The sequence below is a fragment of the Cebus imitator genome, unplaced genomic scaffold, assembly GCF_001604975.1.
Source record: "Cebus imitator isolate Cc_AM_T3 unplaced genomic scaffold, Cebus_imitator-1.0 Scaffold25, whole genome shotgun sequence".
Lineage (NCBI taxonomy): Eukaryota > Metazoa > Chordata > Mammalia > Primates > Cebidae > Cebus > Cebus imitator.
The window spans coordinates 761,608-783,086 of NW_016107340.1; the positions used below are offsets into that span (position 1 = coordinate 761,608).

Below are 21,479 nucleotides of genomic sequence, written 5' to 3' on the forward strand. Positions count from 1 at the left end.
TGCTGGGATTACAGGCTTGAGCCACCGCGCCTGGCAATATGAACTCATTATTTATTTTCAGAAAACATTTACATTTCCTAGTTCTGTCCACTGAAAATGCCTGGAAGCAGTAATAACATAGTAGCAGTGAATACCCCAGCCTCACAGATTGTGATTTCTAAATACAGTTCTTCACTGAAAAGAACCACTTCTTGGAGAAGTGGTCCACTCTAAGTCTGGGACAGAAAATGTACAAGTTGAGGTAGGGACTTTTGTGCCAAAAAGCAAAGAATCTCTAAAAGACTAATGAGATTTGGTTAAAGAGTCATAGGAATCAACTCAAAGATGGTAATCTTAAGAATTATGAATAGAAGGGTAAAGCATGTCAAGTATATAAAATTTTTAAATCCATTTAAAAATTCCTCCTCCATTTAAACCTTACTGGTCAGCATCAGTGGTTGATGGAGGCCTCACTCCTAATTTTGAAAATTTATAAATAAAGGGAAGGAATCAAGCATTTATCTTGCCTTTCTTTGTTTCTCAGAGTAACCAAATACTTGGTGAGAAAAACAACTTTATAGAAGAATTCCAGTTAATAAATGCAGAATGGATGCTTATCAGACAATTACCATTTTATAATCCTCAAGAAATTGATCTAGGCCACTGGTTCTCAAACTGTACCAAGCATCAGAATCATCTGAAAAGCTCGTTAAAACCCAGATTGCAGCTCTCTTTCCAAATGTTCTGATTCATTAGATCAGGGATAGGGCCCAATAATTTGCATTTTTAACAAATTCTCCAGTGACACTGATGCTGCAAATCTGGGGATCCCACTTTAAGCACCATTGATCTAGGCAGATGATCATCAAAAGATGCTGAAACCTTTAGCTGAACTGTTTGATGATTGTTAATAGGGAACTTTATAATCAAGCTGGTATTATCTGAGTCTGTTGACCAATTTTTATTAAGCCCAGTTTTCTAGAACCTTGCTGTAGAAGCATGGGCCCAACCAGGACCAACTATATTGGCATCACCACTGAGCCAGTACAGAAATGCATCTCAGGCCCTATCCAGCTTACTGAATCAGAATCTGTATTTTAGATCCTCAGATAATTTATATGCAAATATTTTTTTAGACAGTCTTGTGCTGCTGCGCAGGCTAGAACGCAGTGGCATAATCATGGCTCACTGCAACCTCAACCTCCCAGGCTCAAATGATCTCCTGCCTCAGTATCCCAAGTAGCTGGGACTACAGGTACATGCTACCATGCCTGGCTAATTTTTGTATTTTTTGTAGAGATGGGATCTCACTATGTTGCCTAGGCTGGTCTCCAACCCCTGGGCTTAAGAGATCTACTTGCCTTGGCCTCCCAAAGTGCTGGAATTATAGGCCTCAGCCACCACACCCAGCCTGTATGCACATTATTTTATTTATTTATTTATTTATTTATTTTGAGGTGGAGTTTCACTCTTGTTGCCCAGCAATGGAGTGCAATGGTGTGATCTCAGCTCACTGCAACCTCTGCTTCCTTGGGTTCAAGCGATTCTCTGCCTCAGCCTCCTGAGTAGCTGGAATTACAGGCACCCACTACCATGCCCAGATAATTTTTTGTATTTTTAGTAGAGATGGGGTTTCACCATGTTGACCAGACTGCTCTTGAACTCCTGGGCTCAGGTGATCCACCCACCTTGGCCTCCCAAAGTGCTGGGATTACATGAGTAAGCCACCATGCCCTGCCCTGTATGCACATTAATATTTGAGAAGCATTATTCTAGAAAACCGAATCTGGCCGGGCACAGTGACTCATGCCTGTAATCCCATCACTTTGGGAAGCCAAGGTGGGTGGATCACTTGAGCCCAGGAGTTCAAGACCAGCCTGGGCAATATGGTGAAACCCCATCTCTATTTAAAAAAAAAAAAAACAACAACAAATCTATGGCAAAGCTTTGTGCTACACTTCATGAGGTGTGCAATCCCAAGGCTGCAGGAGTAGGGAAGAAAGGGAAGTGAGGCAGGGAAGGAGTGAAAGCAAATATGATGGGAATATACTGAACTGACCACAAATCCACAAAATATAGCCAGGTTGCTTGGTCGTGTGTGCAGAATGTCTCCAGAGAGGCTGTGTGCAACCTTTGTACTTAAGAACAATTTATTGTGGGGAGACAGGTAAGAAATTTACTGCAGCCTTTTAGCCTCTTTGGGTTGAATCTGAGTGCCAAAGCTCCTCTGTGTGCTGCTGTAGTACATGATTGGAACCATGCGGAAATACGGCCCTCAACCCTGCAGACTCCAAGATAACCAGTGGCGTTAGAAGATGAGGTCTCTTCATTGAATGGTTGAGGCTTGGCAGCAGGAAGAGTTAGGTAGATACAAGGAGGCACATGATTGAGTCCAGTACAATCTCAGTATCACTAAGAGTAGAACAAAAATATGTGTCTCCTGATGAGTTATACAGTAGGAACTGTGCTGTACATATCTTCTATGACGTTTAAAAAAACTTTTTAAACTCAGGATTCAGTCAGTCTTTTACATGAGTAGTTCTCAAATGCTGCACATTAGAATGACCCTGGGGAGCTTTTAAAAAACCCAGATATCCAATCCAAGTATTGGGTATTAAATGATATTCAGGAGTTAATTTTGTGAGATGAAGTAGCATGGTGGTGATTATGTTTTTTAAAGGATACACTCTTTGGTTAGAGATGCATCCTGAAATATAGAATAATATAATAATGACATCTGGGTTTTGTGTTAGAATGTTATGGCATTAAAGACAAAAGTGAGGAATAGATAAACAAAATTGGCTTTCAGTTAATAGTTACTTCAACTTGATGATGAGTGCATAGGTGGATTATCACATTTTTCTCTATTTTTTGTGTATATTTGAAATTTTTCATTCCAAAAATTATACCAGAAGGAAAGAGACAAAATTTCCCAATTGCCAAGACCAAGAAAATAATTGAATTCTGGATTCTGTAGTTTAGTAAGCTTGTCTTCAGCCTGAAACATGGCTCGAGAATAAGTTATTAAAAGGACAGTTTATAATCATTGAGATCCGTAATTGTTTATTGGAGTCAAAATGAGCTTCCTAAGAACAGATTGTTTCAAGCTTATCTCGTTTCCTTTCTGGGTAGAATTTCCAGACACATCAGAGTAATACAACTGTAAACATAATTTTAGCAAACTATCTGAGAAATGAGAAAGTCTTTGGATTGCGTGGTGATGACAGAATTGTCATTGGTTAAGGTCAGTAAAGTCAGCTGATTAATGAGTTAGTTTTAATTTGAAGGAAGGATGTTGGTGAGCCATAGGATCTTGTTCAGAGCTCACTGAACATTCTTATAAATAATTTAGATGATAGCTAAGTAACAGTTTTATAACTTACACATTACATACTTCTCTATGTAATGTAAGGACTAATGTTTTAAAAGAGAAAATCGAGATTTAAGTAGACCTCAATAGGCTGGAATGATAGGCTAAAACCTGGGTGGAATTTAGCAAAGATAATTGTAAAATTCTGCCATGAGGTTCAGAAATGAGTTGTCTAAGTGTAGGATGGTATAGGATGGGGAACATCTTGATCATAGCAGCTTATGCAGGAAAGAGTTTTTTATTTGTATTTTTTTGTGGTGGTGTCTCACGCTTTTGCCCAGGCTGGATGGTGGCACAAGGGCTCACTGCAACCTCTGCCACCTGGGTTGAAACCATTCTCCTGCCTCAGCCGAGTAGCTGGGATTATAAGCACACACCACTGCACCTGGCTAATTTTTGTGTTTTTAGTAGAGACAGGGTTTCGCCATGTTGGCCAGGCTGATCTCGAACTCCTGACCTCAAGTAATCTGCCTGCCTTGGCCTCCCAAATTGCTGGGATTACAGGCATGAGCCACTGCACCATGGGAAAGAGATTTTAAAAATATTTTGTTATTGGCTGGGCACGGTGGCTCACGCCTATAATCCCAGCACTTTGGGAGCCTGAGGTGGGTGAATCACAAGGTCAAGAGATTGAGACCATCCTGACCAACATGGTGAAACCCTGTCTCTACTAAAAATGCAAAAATTAATTGGGCGTGGTAGCATGTGCCTGTGGTCCCAGCTACAAGGAGGCTGAGGCAGGAGAATCGATAAAACTTGATAGGTGGTGGTTGCAATGAGCCAAGATTGCACCAGTGCACTCCAGCCTGTAGACAGAGCGAGGCTCCATCTCAAAAAAAAAAATGTTTTGTTATCTATAAACTGAGTGTAAGCTGTCATTATTGTGTGATTGCAGAAGCACAAATGTCAACTTCATTTGTGCAGATGAATTAATGTAAATGTAGTGTACAGGTATGTGTTAGTCAGTTCTCAGTGCATTTGGTGTTATTTAGCAATTCAAATTATTTATTAGGCGGGAAGTTCTCATCTCATGTTGTGACTGCGCTAATGTACATCTACATGTACACAGATACATGTTTCTATTTGGGTGTTATCACTGGGTGATGTATTAATAGTAACTGTCTCTAGTTGACAGATACAGTACTTAGAGTTTTGATTACTTGATAGAATATTGCCAAGTAGTCTGATTTCCACAGATTCGTTTTTGTATAGAATATTGCATCAGCATTTCGTTAAGTGAGGAGCTTCCTATTGTTGTTATACTTTCTATCACTACATGTGAGAAATTGATGGAAGGCCTGCCACTCAAACTTATTCACTCAAAAGGCCTCTATTTTTTTCTTAAGATTGATCTGTTAATATGAAATCATTTTCCAGCTTACTTTACAGTGATTGTTAGTATTGCACTTTAAAGTATTTTGGCAGATGAAAGCATCTCGGAATTTTCTGAAATTTGTACAAGTTCTTAGTTATTAAATTGATAGTGAAATGATTGACTTTATAATCAGATTTTTAAAAATATTAATATTTATTGATTTAAACTTTTTTTTTTTTTGTCATTTTCAGGGAATCTGGGAAGAATTGCAAAGTCTATACCTTTAGTAAGGATGGAACCTTGTTTGCCTGGGGCAATGCAGAAAAGTTAGTATTCATTTACATAACACATTTTGTGTGTCATGAATATAAAACATAACTGGCATTATTTGAATAACAGATATTTGAGTCTCAATAAAATCCATCTTTTAATGTCATGATGTAGTGAGAGATTGCCTCTCATTACAGAGAATACCTTCAGTTATTCGTTTCTGTTTATATGCCATGACTTGTTTATCTAGTTACTTAGAATTAAAAATTAATGTATGAAAAACATAATGCTAAAGAAGCTGAGAAATTGTTTTAAGTAGAGCTATAAGTTATTGGTTGGAGTTTTTTGAATCTGCACTGAGAAAATAATTCTCTATTCATTTAATCCTAGATGTAGATACTTTTTATCTTTGCTGTTAAATTACTAACAACTGTCTGCAGTTATTATTATTAGTCTTATGTATATATAAGTGTATATTATTCAAAAGCATGTTTAGTGTGTTACATATCAGTTTACAAAATTGGTTTTGAAAAAAAAAATTATGTTTATTAAATGCTTGTATTTTATTAAGAATACCAGTCCTTTTTAATTTTCCAAGAGTTACTACATTTTATTTCACAGACCAGGCAAATGCCAAAATATTTGTTGTGTGGCTTTAAGTTATTTATGTTGTTTTAAACCACATATAATACTGTTAGGTTTTTCAAAAGGGAGAAAATGAATGCATTCGTTTGAAAGGTAAATTTTAAATGTTGTTCTTTACAATGGTAATGTATTCAGAAGTCTCTCAACTCTCAGGTGAGATTGGATTAATATTTGCTTTTCAAAAATTGCCTACTAAAGGGAACATGTTGAATTAGTTGATTCACCTTTTATGACTGTAAGTAGCTGGCAGAATCTGCTTTTATAATTTAAAAACATTGGTCTTTTATTATTTTTCTTTTTTAAAAAAATTTTTTAATAGACACAGGGTCTTGCTCTGTTGACCAGATTGAGTTCAAACTCGTGGCTCCAAGCAGTCCTTCTACCTCAGCCTCCCAAAATGTTGGGATTATAGGTGTTAGTAGCCACTGTGCTCAGCCTCTTTTTTTTTTTTTTTTTTTAATTAATACCAAGCATCTGCTTTGCTTCTTCCATTCTCTTTTCCTATTTTCTAAGAAATTACAGAAATGTTTTTTTTTTTCTTTAATTATTGAATCTACTACTACTCTCTATTTTTTATTTATTTATTTTTTTTGAGACAGGGTCTCACTCTGTCACTCAGGCTGGAGTGTAGTGGCATGATCTTGGCTCACTGCAACCTCTGCCTTTAGGTTCAAGCAATTTTCCTGCCTCAGCCTCCCAGTAGTTGGGACTGCAGGTGCATACCACCATGTCCCAGTAATTTTTGTATTTTTAGTAGAGACGGTGTTTCACCATATTGGTCAGGCTAGTCTCGAGCTCCTGACCTCAAGAGATTGCTCACTTCAGCCTTTCAAAGTGCTGAGATTATAGGCATGAGCCACCATTCCTGGCCTCAATCTACTACTCTGAAATTATTAATACTATGATTATAATGGGTCTTATCTACAATGTTAACGGTTTTAATCTTAGCCTCAAAAATAGGATATGTTCTCAAAATTTCTTACTCTTTTTTGTGTAACCTACTGTGGGCACTTAATTTTTTTTTCTTTTTTTGTCTTCAGCAGTAAGTTGCAAGTCAGCAAAATTTTTTTTTAATCCATATTTTAGTTTGTATTATTTGAGTGAGTCAATAGAAATTTACTACCTAATGGGCTATACTGTACTTCTTTTCATTGTCTTTTTTTTTTTTTTTTTTTTTTTTTTTTTTTTTTTTTTTTTTTTTTTTTTTTTTTTAGGTATTCCTTATTCATCTAGCTTAGAATTTGTTGAATAAGTCTGTTTTTGTTAATGCCTCACTCATATCCTCACTTAGCCTTCTATTGGATTCGATTCTGAATCTTTTTAATATGTCCTCATATGTCATGCCCATGATTTTAATACATATCTTCTATACTAGGTTCTAGCATTTATTTCATTAAAGTGCTGTGACCACAATGGTACATATTGTTCTGGGACAATAGAGTTAGATTTCGTGTGTTGATTGTGATCTTTGTTCAATTTCTGGTTAACTAAGTCAGAAACCATTACTGATTCTTTTGATTTTTCTTCATTAAAAAAAAATCCTTCGTTAAACTAAGAATAACTGTTAAAGATCATCAGTTCTGAGTAGGCTCTGGTTGAAAAACAGAAAAAAAATAAAGGTTAACAACAACAACGAGAAGATAAGAAAGCGCCTTGTAATTCTAAAATAGTTATTTGCAGCAAGTTGCAAAGAGTTCCATGTAGGTGTGCGTGTTTAAATAGTATATGGTAATCTTTCATTCTTGTCAGTTACTGCTTGTCTTAACCTCAGTAATTTTCCTCAAATCTGAGTAGAACAAAGTTACTTTGAGCATCTTCTGAAATATGGTAGAGTGTCTTTTTTTTTTTTTTTTTTAACACCCCATAGTGTATTTTTTTTTTTTTTTTTTAACACCCCATAGTGTATAGTACATAAAAGTGAGTCAGGCCAAAGTGATTTCAAAGCTTGGCTGTGGCATTTATCTATAGTATGATCTTGGGCAAATCATCAAATCATTTTTTTTTTCTAAGCCTAAATTTAACCACTTGTAAAACAGAAATGATGACATTTATAAGATTGTTTAAGGATTAAATGAGAAAAATGTACATAAAATAGGTACATAGAAAACATTCCAAAATGGAACTGTTTTTATGATACAGTTGTCATTTTTGTACTGTACCATAATAATTCTTAGAGTCATATCTTTTAAAGATTGCTCTTGAGGTTGTAACAGACGTCAAAAGTCTCCTTACTGATTTCCCTACTGATACAGCTTCCATTTACTTAAAAAAAAAAATTTTTTTTTTAATATATATTTTTAAGACAGGGTTTCACCATGTTGGTCAGGCTGGTCTTGAACTCCCAACCTCAGGTGATCTGCCCGCCTTGGCCTCCAAAGTGCTTGGATTACAGGCATGAGCCACCGCGCCCAACCAAAAATTTTTTTTAATTGAGATGAGATCTTGCTGCGTTGCCCATGCTGGTTTTGAACTCATGGGCTCAAGCAATCATCCTACCTTAGCCTCCCAAAGTGCTGAGATTACAGGCATGAGCCACCACACCTGGCCTATTTATTCAAATTTAAAAGTATGCTTTTGTGGACCAGGCATGATGGCTTTTGCCTGTAATCCCAGCACTTTGGAAGGCTGAGGCGGATGGATCACCTGAGGTCAGGAGTTTGAGACCAGCCTGGTCAACATGATGAAACCCCGTCTCTACTAAAAATACAAAAATTAGCCAGGCATGATGGCACACGCCTGTAGTCCCAGCTACTCAAGAAGCACTTGAACCTGCTTGCAGAGGTTGCCGTGAGCTAAGATAGTGCCACTGCACTCCAGCCTGGGTGACAGAGTGAGACTTCATCTCAAATAAAAAATTAAAATATACTTTTGTCATTTTTTTCTAGCACCTCTGCCTTTCCTTTGGTTTGATAGACCTCAGCTTCTCTATAGATTAGTTTTGTGTTCACTTAAAGGCATTGCTTTTTCCTTTTCAGCTGAAGGTGGAACCATCCATGTGCCTTCTAATTTCATATAATTTCCCAGCACTGGCCTTATATAGGAGCCTTTTGGTAAAATATACTTGTTTGTTTGTTTGTTTTGAGATGGAGTCTCACTCTGTCACCCAGGCTGGAGTGCAGTGGTGCGATCTCAGCTCACTGCAACCCCCGCCTCCTGAGTAGCTGGGATTACAGGTGCTCACCACCATGCCTGGCTAGTTTTTATAGTGTTAGTAGAGACAAAATTTCTCCATGTTGGCCAGGCTGGTCTCGAACTCCTGACCTCAAGTGATCCACCCACCTTGGCCTCCCAAAGTGCTGGGATTACAGGTGTGAACCACCATGCCCAGGCTTTTGTTTTGTTTTGTTTAAGTTAAGGTATTTTCTAGATATTTTCTAGAATTAAGTTAAAGTTTATATTTATGAAAAATGAGCATTTTGGAGTGATCTGTATTTGAAAAGAGGTATGAATATTTTGGTTAGTGGTGCCTACTATAAAACAATATTTCATTGCTGAAATAATTTCTTTTGAAACCAGAGTAAATATTATCAATGTCACTAACAAGGGAATACTCCACTCCTTCGACCTCCCAAAGGCAGTTTGCCTTGAATTCTCGCCAAAAAACACTGTCCTGGCAACATGGCAGCCTTATACCAGTAAGTATTTTCTCAGTTAAAAAATACGCTGACGGGATCAATTAAATTTAGTGGGGGAAATGGTTGTAAATTTTATAAACTCATAAGAAAGTAATTAGTCTTTATGATAGTAAACAATGTAAATATTTACGATAAACAGCGAATGTTGTACTCTCCAAATAAATAATGTACTGAAAGTAATTTCAGGGTATATTGTAAGTTCATGTAAAGATCCATTATGAGCTAAAGGAAAAGAAAAAGCTCAAGGGAAAATTCAGAAAGTAAATAACTGCTGGATAGAGATCTCTGAAGATTAAGAATAATAATGACTTTTAAAATCAAGACATTTTAACTGTTATAGGGGCTGATTTTAAGAAACATTTTCTAATAATGTCAATATTGTTGAATAAGTAAATGATAATAGGTCATTATTGGGTTACAAACCTCCTGGGTTTTTGTTCTTTCAAGAGGCATGAACTCTAATGAATCTTATTTTTCCAAGTAAATGAAAGAGATACTGAGAATCAGTTGAGAATCATGAGTGGTTTTATGTAACTTTTTTTTTTTGGTAACATAGAAGCAAGCTTTCATGATTTACCCATTTGATGGTAATCCATGTCAAACTTAATAAATAAGAAAAAGAATCGTTTTACAAATGTTACAAGGCAATTACTGAAAAAAAATTTTATTGCAGCTTCTAAAGATGGCACAGCAGGGATACCCAACCTACAACTTTATGATGTGAAAACTGGGACATGTTTGAAATCTTTCATCCAGAAAAAAATGCAAAATTGGTAAATAAATGCTTTAAAGTACTAATTTTTATAGTATTTTTAATGTCGTTACTGTATAATATTTGTTTTCTTAGTGTTGATTTTCAAAATAACTTATCAGACAAAAATCTACAATTTTAAGAATTTTGTATGTAGGAATGTAAGTAAAAACTTGAAATTTCTTGCCTTTAGTATTAAGTGGAAAGGAACATTTTTTTTTTTTTTTGAGATGGAGCCTCTGTCTCCCAGGCTGGCGTGCAGTGGCCACGATCTCGGCCCACTGCAACCTCCGCTTCTTAGGTTCAAGCGATTCTCCTACCTCAGCTTCTTGAGTAGCTGGGATTACAAGCATGTGCCACCATGCCTGGCTAATTTTTGTATTTTTAGTAGAGACAGGGTTTTACCATGTAGGCCAAGGATGGTCTTGAACTCCTGACCTCAGGTGATCTGCCCGCCTCAGCTTCTCCAAGTGCTGGGATTACAGGCATGAGCCACCATGCCCAGCCTTTTCTATTAACATGTACTGACCAAAACTATTAGTAACTGACTTGACATCAAATATTTATAACTTTTTCTTTAAATAGTAAACAATATCACAAACTTTAACATGTTAATGTGATGTTACGTTCTGTCTGAATATTTTTTATACTCTTTTTTTTTTTTTTTTTGACATAGGTGTCCATCCTGGTCAGAAGATGAAACTCTTTGTGCCCGCAATGTTAACAATGAAGTTCACTTCTTTGAAAACAAAAATTTTAGTATGTAAAGATTTATGACATAATTTTATTACTTACTGTAATTGTATACAGTTTTCATTAACTTTTTTGACATCGTAGGATTTTCCTAAATACTGTTAATTTATTAATCAATAATTACTGTTACACTTACTTGCATAATTCTTTGTAAGTCTAAATCCAGTGAAAATCTATAAGACAAAAGTTTTCTTTTATGATAACTTTTTATTATCTGGTAATTGCTATTAAGACATTTGAATATCTTTTCCTGAATTTAATTGCTATTGAAATTCTGTGACACAAATTTTTTAGATATTTTATCACGTAGAATTTTAAACACAAAACTTCAGTCCTAATAACCATCAGCTTGTGGCCGATCTTATCTCATCCATACATCTCTCCAGCTACCATCTCTCTTACTAAGTGAAAGCAAATCCCAGACATGGTATAATTTTATGTACTTTTTAAATATGGTAAATACTTAAGCATAGATTTCTGAAGATTGGGGCCTTTAATTTTTTAAACTTAGCTGCAACGCTATTATCACAAATTATTACATATGTGTTCAAATTTCTGCTAATTGCAAATGTTACAGTTTTTTTTTAAAGCTCAGGATCCAAATAAGGTACTGCACATTGTATGTTTCTTTTGATCCTGTAGGTTCCCAATCCATCTTTTTTTTTTACTCTTCATAATTCAGTATTTAAAAAAACAAGATTATTTGTCTTGCATATTTTTCCGTAATTTGAATTTTGCATTTTAATCCCATGGTATAATTTAACACGTTCATCTGTCCACTATAAATTGCAAGTTGGAGCTAGAGTTGGTCAGCTTCAGGTTGTTTTTTAGGTGAGTGAGGGTAATACTACATTATAAGGTGGTGTTCACTTCTTTTATCAAGAAGCACCTTATGTCTGACTGTCTTTAATTTTGTGGAGTTAGCTGACATTAATGTTTCATGCCTAGATGCATTATTTCATCAGTGGTTGCAAATTGTTGATATTCTGATTTTTTCTCCCTCCCTTATTTTTTAGCTGTACTACTTCTATAAATAAAAATGTCCCCATCTATTTGGTTACCTAGTGGTACATTTATATAGAAAAGGCAGAATAAGTATTCTTGCCTTTATAGTTTTAATGTATTCTATCTGTAGCAACCTCCATTGTAACCAATTTGCTTTTTCCCCATCCTTTTTTTTTTTGGGAGCAGGTCTCATTCTTTTGTCCAAGCTGTGCACAATCATGGCTTACTACAACCTTGACTTCCTGAGCTCAAGCAAATCTCCTGCCTCAGCCTCCCAAGTAGCTGGGACTACAGGCTTGCACCACCATGCCTGGCTAATTTTCTTATTATTTGTAGAGACAGGATCTCATTATGTTGCCCAGGCTATTTTTTAGTCCCACGAGCTGTGGATTTAAAATATATGTGTTTCAAACCATTGTAGTTATTTTTCCTATTGATGCTTAAATTGTCTCATCTTTGATCAATTAGTCTTTAATGACTTCTTTGTCATATGATAAGACAAGTCATTCTACATTAATTTGTACATTTCTAACCATTACACGTAGAACTGGCTAATTTTTCAGGAAACCCTGTCTCCTTTTTGGTGTGCTACTTTTGAATAGCTGTTGATTTCTGAAATTAAACAAAGAAAAAGTGTTAGCTCTTGATCTCATTAAAGGAAGCATTAAAAGGAAACAGGGTTTCTTGAAAAATTGAGTACAGCAAGAAAATGGTATTTAGGTTCTTGGGGTTCTTATTACTGTTGGATTGATCATTGTTTCTAGGCCTTTTTTTCTATTAAAAAGATGTAACAATCATAGTTTTATTTAAAGTTTTATACTTACAGTTTTATTTAAAGACTATAAGGTTTTTATTAACTTCTTCTATCTTATTTGTATTGCCTTTTGTCACCACCAAGAGTCTTGTTTCTCTGGAATACCAGGGATGATAATTTGAGAATGTCACATTCACATAAGTATTCATTTGGTTTGTTCCATTATCCACATGGTGTTCTTAGAATCTTAATACCAAAAAGTAACGCTATTACAGAAAACAATTTTTTTAAAGGGTTTGCAGTTCTTTTTGTCTTTAGAGTATCCCATTACTGATCGTACAGTTTTGAGTGTATCAGAGTTAGAATAGGAATTGGTAACTTTGTTCACACATGCCAAAGATGGCATGCATGCTGATTTTGAGCAGCATCCAATCAGTATAGTTACGTATTTCATTTTCTTGTGTTTGAGGCTCACTGTCACCTCACTGTTTTGGTGCTAGCTTGTTTTCTTCAATTATTCACCTCTTTGTAAGCATGCCAAATGAAGAGGGATCACTACTTTGACAGTTTGGTGTGCTGCTTTTGAAAAGCCATTGATCTCTGAAATTGAACAAAGAAAGTATATTAGCTCTTGATCTAATTAACTAGGGTAGCAGTTTTATTAATGATAGCATAATTCAGACTGCCTAGTGTAGCATAAGCTCTTAATATCAGCCATTGTTACAATTGTTGTGGTCATCATTATTATGCATCTGTTTATCACATTAGTTACAGAATTTCCATATTTACATTCTGCAGTAGCAGGCCAAGGTTGGCCTTTTCCATCTCATATGTTCTAAAACTTTATTGCAGTGATTGAAGAGAGGATAACTGACATTTATCAAAAACCTACCATGTGCCTGGCACTGTTCTCTTAAAATCAATTACTAGAGTTAGGTGGTATAATCCCATTACTTGCCTAAGTTCATACTGCAAGTAAATGACTGAGTAGAAATTGAAGCCTACATTTGTCTCACACCTACCCTCTCACACCTACCCCATGCTTCTTTCACTATGTTTCTGTGCCTCACCTACATGAGACGACAATGAGTAGTATTAGTGTGTAGCTAACAATAACCTTTTATAATGTATTCAGAATTTAACATGTTCCTTTTAGCTTCTCTCATCAATCTGTCTTCATTTACTCTTTTTTTTAGACACAATTGCAAATAAATTGCATTTGCAAAAAATTAATGATTTTGTATTATCACCTGGACCACAACCATACAAGGTAATTGCTGTTTTTGTTTATGTGAAATATTATGCATTTAAACCTTTTCCTACTTTCTTGTGACTGTAAAAACATGTCCATCTCAGTTTTTAGTCTTCAAAAAATTAAGTAATGATTTATGTCTATGTATCTTAGGTGGCTGTCTATGTTCCAGGAAGTAAAGGTGCACCTTCATTTGTTAGATTATATCAGTACCCTAACTTTGCTGGACCTCATGCAGCTTTAGCTAATAAAAGTTTCTTTAAGGCTGATAAGGTTACAATGCTGTGGAATAAAAAAGGTAGGCTATGTATATTTTATCCCTCCTTTTGTTTACCAATTGTTAATTTATGCCATATATTCCTATGTTATAAAAGAAGAATGAATGCCTATTTAATTTGTGTTTTAAATCTAATTAAAGTTTTTACTCTTATAGCTACTGCTGTGTTAGTGATAGCTAGCACAGATGTTGACAAGACAGGAGCTTCCTACTATGGAGAACAAACTCTGCACTATATCGCCACAAATGGAGAAAGTGCTGTAGTACAATTACGTGAGTATTCTGGCAGTCTTCCTTTGATTAGAAACAATGGTAGTAAAAAATGCTATGCTGTAAAAATGATGATATAATGTAAATTCTTGATGAAAAGATAGAATTCAAATACCTTAATAACCTTTAAGATAAAATTCATCTTAACTAAGAAACTTAAAATCATCCTCAAACATACCTTATTTTGCCAGAATCCAATTAGTTAATTCAGTTATGCCAACTTTTTAGGAGTGAACTTCCTGAGGTAATTCCATTGTAGCAGCTCTTTTGGAACTTACTTATTATGATAGCAAATTGTTTAGTATGTTTAATACTGTCTTTAGAATTGTTAATAATATCCAAGAGGCCGGGCATGGTGGCTCATGCCTGTAATTCCAACACATTTGGGAGGCTGAGGTGGGAGGATCACTTGAGCCCAGGAGTTTGAGACCAGCCTGATCAACATAGTGAGACCCCACCTCTAAAAAAAATTGAAGAACTTAGCCAGGCATGGTAGCATAGGCCTGTAGTCCCAGCTTCTCAAGAGACTGAGGTGGAAGGATCACCAGCCCAGAAGTTCGAGGCCGCGGTGAGCTATGATCATGTCACTGTACTTCAGCCTGGGTGAAAGAGTGAGATCCTATCTCAAAATAGTAATAATATCCAAGAATGTTACCACTTCATCTGTTGTTTGAACATTTGTAAGTAGGGTAATCTACCTTTTAAAAACCAGTATTTCCGTTGAAGTCAGAGGCAAAACAAGGATGGCTCCCCTTTTCACTTTATTTTCATAGCATTCTGAAATACCTAGTCGATACTTCTAATCAGCAGAAGTAAAATATATACAGTTTTGAAAGGAGAAAATAAAGTCATCTCTGCTCATGTAGATGAAATCGCACTCTAAACAAAAGCTACTTTAAAAAAATGAGCCGGGTGCGGTGGCTCACACTTGTAATCCCGGCACTTTGGGAGGCCGAGGCGGGTGGATCACGAGGTCAAGAGATCGAGACCATCCTGGTCAACATGGTGAAACCCCATCTCTACCAAAACTACAAAAAATTAGCTGGGCATGGTGGCGTGTGCCTGTAATCCCAGCTACCCAGGAGGCTGAGGCAGGATAATTGCCTGAACCCAGGAGGCGGTGGTTGCAGTGAGCCGAGATTGCGCCATTGCACTCCAGCCTGGGTAACAAGAGCGAAACTCCGTCTCAAAAAAAAAGAAAAAAAAAAAGAAAGATTTCATATATAGCAAAAAATAAGAACAAATATATAGGGCCAGTGGGAAGAAAACTTTAAAACTTCAGGGAGACAAACTATGACCTTTACTAAGAAGAATTATTTTAATAAAGGTGTCATTTCTCTCTTGTCAACCTTAAACTAAATTTAAATGCCAGTTGATTTTTTTTTAACTAAATAAACTGGTTCTAAGGTTGGTGTTGAAAAATGAACATGCAAGAATATTTTGGAAACTTTTGTAAAAGAATAGCAGGCCAGAGGAAGTTCCCTGGAGTTCTGATACTACCAGATATTAAAATGTACCCGGCACTTTGGGAGGCTGAGGCGGGCTGATCACAGGGTCAGGAGTAATATCCTGACCAACATGGTGAAACCCATCTCTACTAAAAATACAAAAATTAACCGGGTGCAATGGCATACACCTGTAATCCCAGGTACTCACTAGGCTGAGGCAGGAGAATCACTTGAACCTGGGAGGCAGAGTGAACCAGTGAGCTGAGATCACACCACTGCACTCCAGCCTGGGCAATGAGAACGAAACTACATCTCAAAAAAAAATTCTGAAAGGATATGCAAGAAATATAACAGAGGGTTGCCTTTGGATAACGCATCCTGTTTTTTGTGGGTTTTTTTATTTTTGAGACAGAGTCTGTCTCTGTCGCCCAGGCTGGAGTGCAGTCGTACCATCTCTGCTCACTGGTTCACTCTGCCTCCCAGGTTCAAGCGATTCTCCTGCCTCAGCCTCATGAGTACCTGGGATTACAGGCTTATGCCACTGCGCCTGGTTAATTTTCATATTTTTAGTAGAGAGACAGGGTTTTACCATTTTGGCCAGGCTGGTATCAAACTCCTTACCAAAAGTGATCTGCCCGCATCGGCCTCCCAGAGTGCCAGGATTACAGGCTTGAGCCACCATGCCTGGCCTTTTGTGGCATTTTTAAAAATATAGGGCACAGTGGCTCTTTCCTATAATCCTAGCACTTTGGAATACCAAGACAGGAGGATCCCTTGAGCCCAGGAAGTGGAGGCTGCAGTGAGCTATGATCATGCCACTGCACTCCAGTGTGGGCCACAAAGTAAGATCCCATTTCTAAAAATAAATAAATAAATAAGTTTGTATTTTGATTACCATTTGCACACATTACCCCTTCCAAAAAAAAGTATTAATACTAACAAACTATTACTATAAGCCTATATTGCCAAAATTTTTAAAAGAAATTAAGACTCAATAGGGGTTCTTAAATAAATTCATGATTATACATTAATCCCCCTAGTATTTAAGGTAAGAGTATTTTAATGTTAACATTCCTTGACATTTTTTTTTAATCTGTTTGACGTGTTTATGAGTACTATATGATGGTAACTTTTGCTAACAAATATTGATATAGTTCCTTATTGCTAATTTGGGCTTTATATTCTTTCTCTAGCAAAAAATGGCCCCATTTATGATGTAGTTTGGAATTCTAGTTCTACTGAGTTTTGTGCTGTTTATGGTTTTATGCCCGCCAAAGCGACAATTTTCAACTTGAAATGTGATCCTGTATTTGACTTTGGAACTGGTCCTCGTAATGCAGCCTACTATAGCCCTCATGGACATATATTAGTATTAGCTGGATTTGGAAATCTGAGAGGACAAATGGAAGTATGGGATGTGAAAAACTACAAACTTATTTCTAAACCAGTGGCTTCTGATTCTACATATTTTGCTTGGTGCCCAGATGGTGAGCATATTTTAACAGCCACATGTGCTCCCAGATTACGGGTTAATAATGGATACAAAATTTGGCATTATACTGGCGCTATCTTGCACAAGTATGATGTGCCATCAAATGCAGAATTATGGCAGGTTTCTTGGCAGCCATTTTTGGATGGAATATTTCCAGCAAAAACAATAACTTACCAAGCAGTTCCAAGTGAAGTACCCAATGAGGAACCTAAAGTTGCAACAGCTTATAGACCTCCAGCTTTAAGAAATAAGCCAATCACCAATTCCAAACTGGTAAGTAAAGTTTTACTACTTTTATAGAAAAAAAGTTTATTTTGGGTCAGGCGCAGTAATTCATACCTGTAATCCCAGCACTTTGGGAGGCCAAGGTGGGAGGATCACTTGAGGTCAGGAGTTCAAGACCAGCCTGGTCAACATGGTGAAACCCCGTCTCTACTAAAAATATAAAAATTAGTTGGACATGGTGGTGTATGTCTGTAATTCCAGCTACTCAGACGGCTGATGCAGGAGAATCACTTGAACCTGGGAGGCGGAGGTTGTAGTGAGCTGAAATTACACCACTGCACTCCAGCCTGGGCAACATAGCAAGACTCTGTCTCAAAAAAACAAAAAATAAAAATAAAAGAAAAAGGTCTGTCACAGCGTGGAGTTCTCTAGATTTTTTTTCTTGTGCTCTTGTGTTACTTAGTATCAGATCAGAATATGAATCATTGAGGACTTACTCCTGAAGATGATGAACAGCTCATATTATTAGGTTGACAAAGTAGTTAACTTAAAATAATTCACATTTAAATGTTCTGGGATAAGCTGGGCACAATGGCTCGCGCCTGTAATCCTAGCACTTTGGGAGGCCAAGGAGGGAGGATTGCTTGAGTCCAGTAATTCAAGACCAGCCTGGGCAACATGGTGAGTCCCCATCTCTAAAAACAATAATAAATAAAATTAAATTTTCTAGGATATGTAACTGAGTATGGCAGATCAGAGGCTCAAATTGTAGATCAGAGGCTCAAATTCAGATACCTGTCAGGCTAGGCCAGTAATGTAAGGCAATAGTGAGTGGGAGAGAATGGTGAATGAGAGCGCTCATACCCTTTTTTTTTTCTTTTTTTTTGAGACAGAGTCTCCCTCTTGTCATCCAAGCTGGAGTACAGTGGCACGATGTCAACTCACTGCAACCTCCACCTCCTGGGTTCAAGCTATTCTCCTGCCTCAGCTTCCCAAATAGTTGGGATTACAGGCACTTGCCGCCACTCCTGGCTAATTTTTTTGTATTTTTAGTAGAGATGGGGTTTCACCATGTTGGCAGGCTGGTCTTGAACTCCTAACCTCAAGTGGTCCGCCCTTCTCAGCCCCCCAAAGTCTGGAATTACAAGCATGAGCTACTGCGCCCATCATGCCCTCTTTAAAGGCTACTGCAGCTACACAGCAATAGCTGATTCTTTCCATAGGAGATTTTAGGTTCAGTTTTTCAAAATGTTTGAATTTTGAGACAAAACAATTCCGAATGCTTACAGAAAATTTCTCAATTTTTTAAAACACTTCTTGGTCAAATAAAATGCATTTGTTGTCCTTTGCCTTCCTGATCCACTCCTCACCTCACAAAAACAAAACAACAACTAGGCAGGTGTGGTGGCTCAAGCCTGTAATCCCAGCACTTTGGGAGGCTGAGGTGGGCGGATCACAAGGTCAGGAGTTCGAGACCAGCTTGGCCAATATGACAAAACTCTTTCTCTACTAAAAATACAAAAATCAACCAGGTATGGTAGCGGGCGCCTATAGTCCAGCTATTCTGGAGGCTGAGGCAGGAGAATCACTTGAACCCAGGAGGCAGAGGTTGCAGTGAGCCGAGACTGAATCACTGCACTCCAGCCTGAACGACAGAGCGAGACTCCGTCTCAAAAAAACGAAACAAAACAAAAAGAGCAACCCCTCCTCTTGGACTAAACAAAATGTAGCAGTGGTCTGAAACTTCTTAATTTCCATCTAAATGTTCTATTTAAACACTGTCATTTTATTATTTAAGTAAAATTATATAAAAACATAACACAATATTTATTTATTTGTATTTATCATATTTATTTAGATTAAAAAAGAAAGTATATAGTAGACTTAGGATTTGTCCTATTTGGAATTTTCCTTACCTCAGATAAAAACAGAAATAACTCCAGCCCATCCTGCTTTTTGAATCTGTGCAAGATGGCCCAATTCTTTGATCCATAAAACTAGTAGGTTTATTTTGTTGAGGAGAATAAATTGATACAGAAACTAATACTTTGAAAATGGTGATGAAATTAAGTAAGAACTTAAAATCAGGATTTTTTTTTTTTTTTTTTGGAACAGAGTCTCACTCTGTCACCCAGGCTGGAGTGCAGTGGCACGATCTCAGCTCACTGCAATCTCTGCCTCCCAGGTTCAAGCAATCCTGCATCAGCCTTTTGAGTAACTGGGATTACAGGTGCCTGCCACCACGCCCAGTTAATTTTTGTATTTTTAGTAGAGATGGGATTTCACCATGTTGACTAAGCTGGTCTGGAACTCCTGACCTCAAGTGATCACCTGCCTCAGCCTCCCAAAGTGCTAGGATTACAGGCATGAGCCACCACACTCAACCAGGATTTTTTTTAACATTTAAGATTTCTACTAAATTTTTGCTGTGGCATAATGATTGTGTGGTCCTGTCAAATCATTTTTAGTTGAAGTAGCTATATGGCCAGTAATTAGAAATTTTTATGTGTATCGAATTGCAGAAATTAGCTAAATTACAAAGAAAATACTGTCAAGAAATTACTAGAAACAAAGACTGCGTAGTAGATAACTTTACAAAGGAGGAAGGTTACACAGCAGTAGGGGAAAAAAGGCAGGGTTCGTCCACCACAGAAAAAAATTTTTTATAAGTAAAAATTTGTATATAAATTATCCTTAAAGAATATTTATTAGCTTTCAAAAAAACCTTTGCCTTTTAAAACGTGTTCGTTGGCCAGGCGCAGGGGCTTATACCTGTAATCCCAGTACTTTGGGAGAGCGAGGTGTGTGGATCGCCTGAGCCCAGGAATTTGAGACCAGCCTAGGCAACATGGCAAGGCCCCAAAAGTAAAAAAAAAAAAAAAAAATCTGGGCATGGTGGTGTCTGCCTGTGGTCCCAGCTACTCAGGGGGCTGAGGTGGGAAAATCACTTGAGCTCAGGAAGGGGAGGTTGCAGTAAGCTGAGAAAAATAAAATGTGTTCATCAAAAACAGTCCCATAATAATTTATATAACTTAATAAAGTTTATTAATAAGAATGAAAGTACACATAATGAGCACATAGTACCAAAACCAGAAAAAAATTCATGATCTATAGTAGTTGTGTGGATTTTTTTGTCTGAAGTGAAAGCGCTCTCAGGGGCTATATGATGCTCATAAGTGTGGAAGGGACTTGTAACTTACCTTTTCTTCTTGCATCATTTTAAATCAAAGTTCTCCTGAGCAGAAGCTTTACAGCCAAAACAAACTACAGAAGAGCCCACTATTGAAAGAGTTTTCATATTATGTATAAAACAAATGTTCAGCAAATATTGTATAGCTTAAGTAGCATTTTATGCAGTTTGGATTAAAATAAAATAAAAGACCCTTGTACTTTTTTGACAGCACATTTGTCTGCTGTCTACAAATGCGGGTTCTCTTAATACTCAGTCTGTTTCAAGTAGACTGTGAACATACCCAGAACTCTGATGACCTAAAATAGTGCATTTACTAAGATAAGGTCACTTTATGGTTTCTTATTTATTACTCTGCATCTTAAATGCTTGAGTCTTGCCTGTTTCCATATAGGACTTAGAAATAAAATGCGGATCTGAGACCTAGTACTCAAGAAACTTCATGGAGAGCTGATACTTTTGATGTGCTGAGTTATGATAGAGTCTAAGAGACAGTTATCATTAAAATAATAGCAGTATAGATGGAAATCAGTAAGTACGTTGAATCTGATAGGGACTTGTGGTGCCATCACTCATACTGTATGTTGTCTAAAACTACTCTGGAGATACATTGAACCTATAATTCACCGTCTTTTCTATTGTGGATTGTGGTTGTTACATGGTTACATAAATATCTGATGATGTAACTGATTGTTTTCATTGTGTAATCCGAAAAGCCATGTAATTTTTTTGCCCTCTTTACTATGTCAATCCCAGATTTATAGTTATCTAGTTACTTCTTTCTATTTCATGTATTGTAAACTATTCTTGTTTTTTCATTTGCTTTTATTTTTAATCTTCTAATTTCT

General features: G+C 36.7%; 1 protein-coding gene across 2 annotated transcripts in view; it reads left to right on the top strand.

Annotated features, from left to right (window-relative positions):
• EIF2A (eukaryotic translation initiation factor 2A) overlaps nt 1–21,479 on the top strand; it is a 37,733-nt gene that overhangs the window by 7,259 nt on the left and 8,995 nt on the right. Inside the window, exons 3-10 of one of the 2 annotated variants that reach the window (XM_017522827.2) lie at nt 4,916–4,990; nt 9,096–9,214; nt 9,888–9,987; nt 10,642–10,724; nt 13,674–13,747; nt 13,883–14,027; nt 14,163–14,279; nt 16,918–17,489. In XM_017522827.2, the coding sequence (XP_017378316.1) occupies nt 4,916–4,990; nt 9,096–9,214; nt 9,888–9,987; nt 10,642–10,724; nt 13,674–13,747; nt 13,883–14,027; nt 14,163–14,279; nt 16,918–17,489 (1,285 nt within the window). The remainder of the gene's footprint in view (nt 1–4,915; nt 4,991–9,095; nt 9,215–9,887; nt 9,988–10,641; nt 10,725–13,673; nt 13,748–13,882; nt 14,028–14,162; nt 14,280–16,917; nt 17,490–21,479) is intronic. The other variant, XM_017522828.2, reaches the window with a different exon arrangement.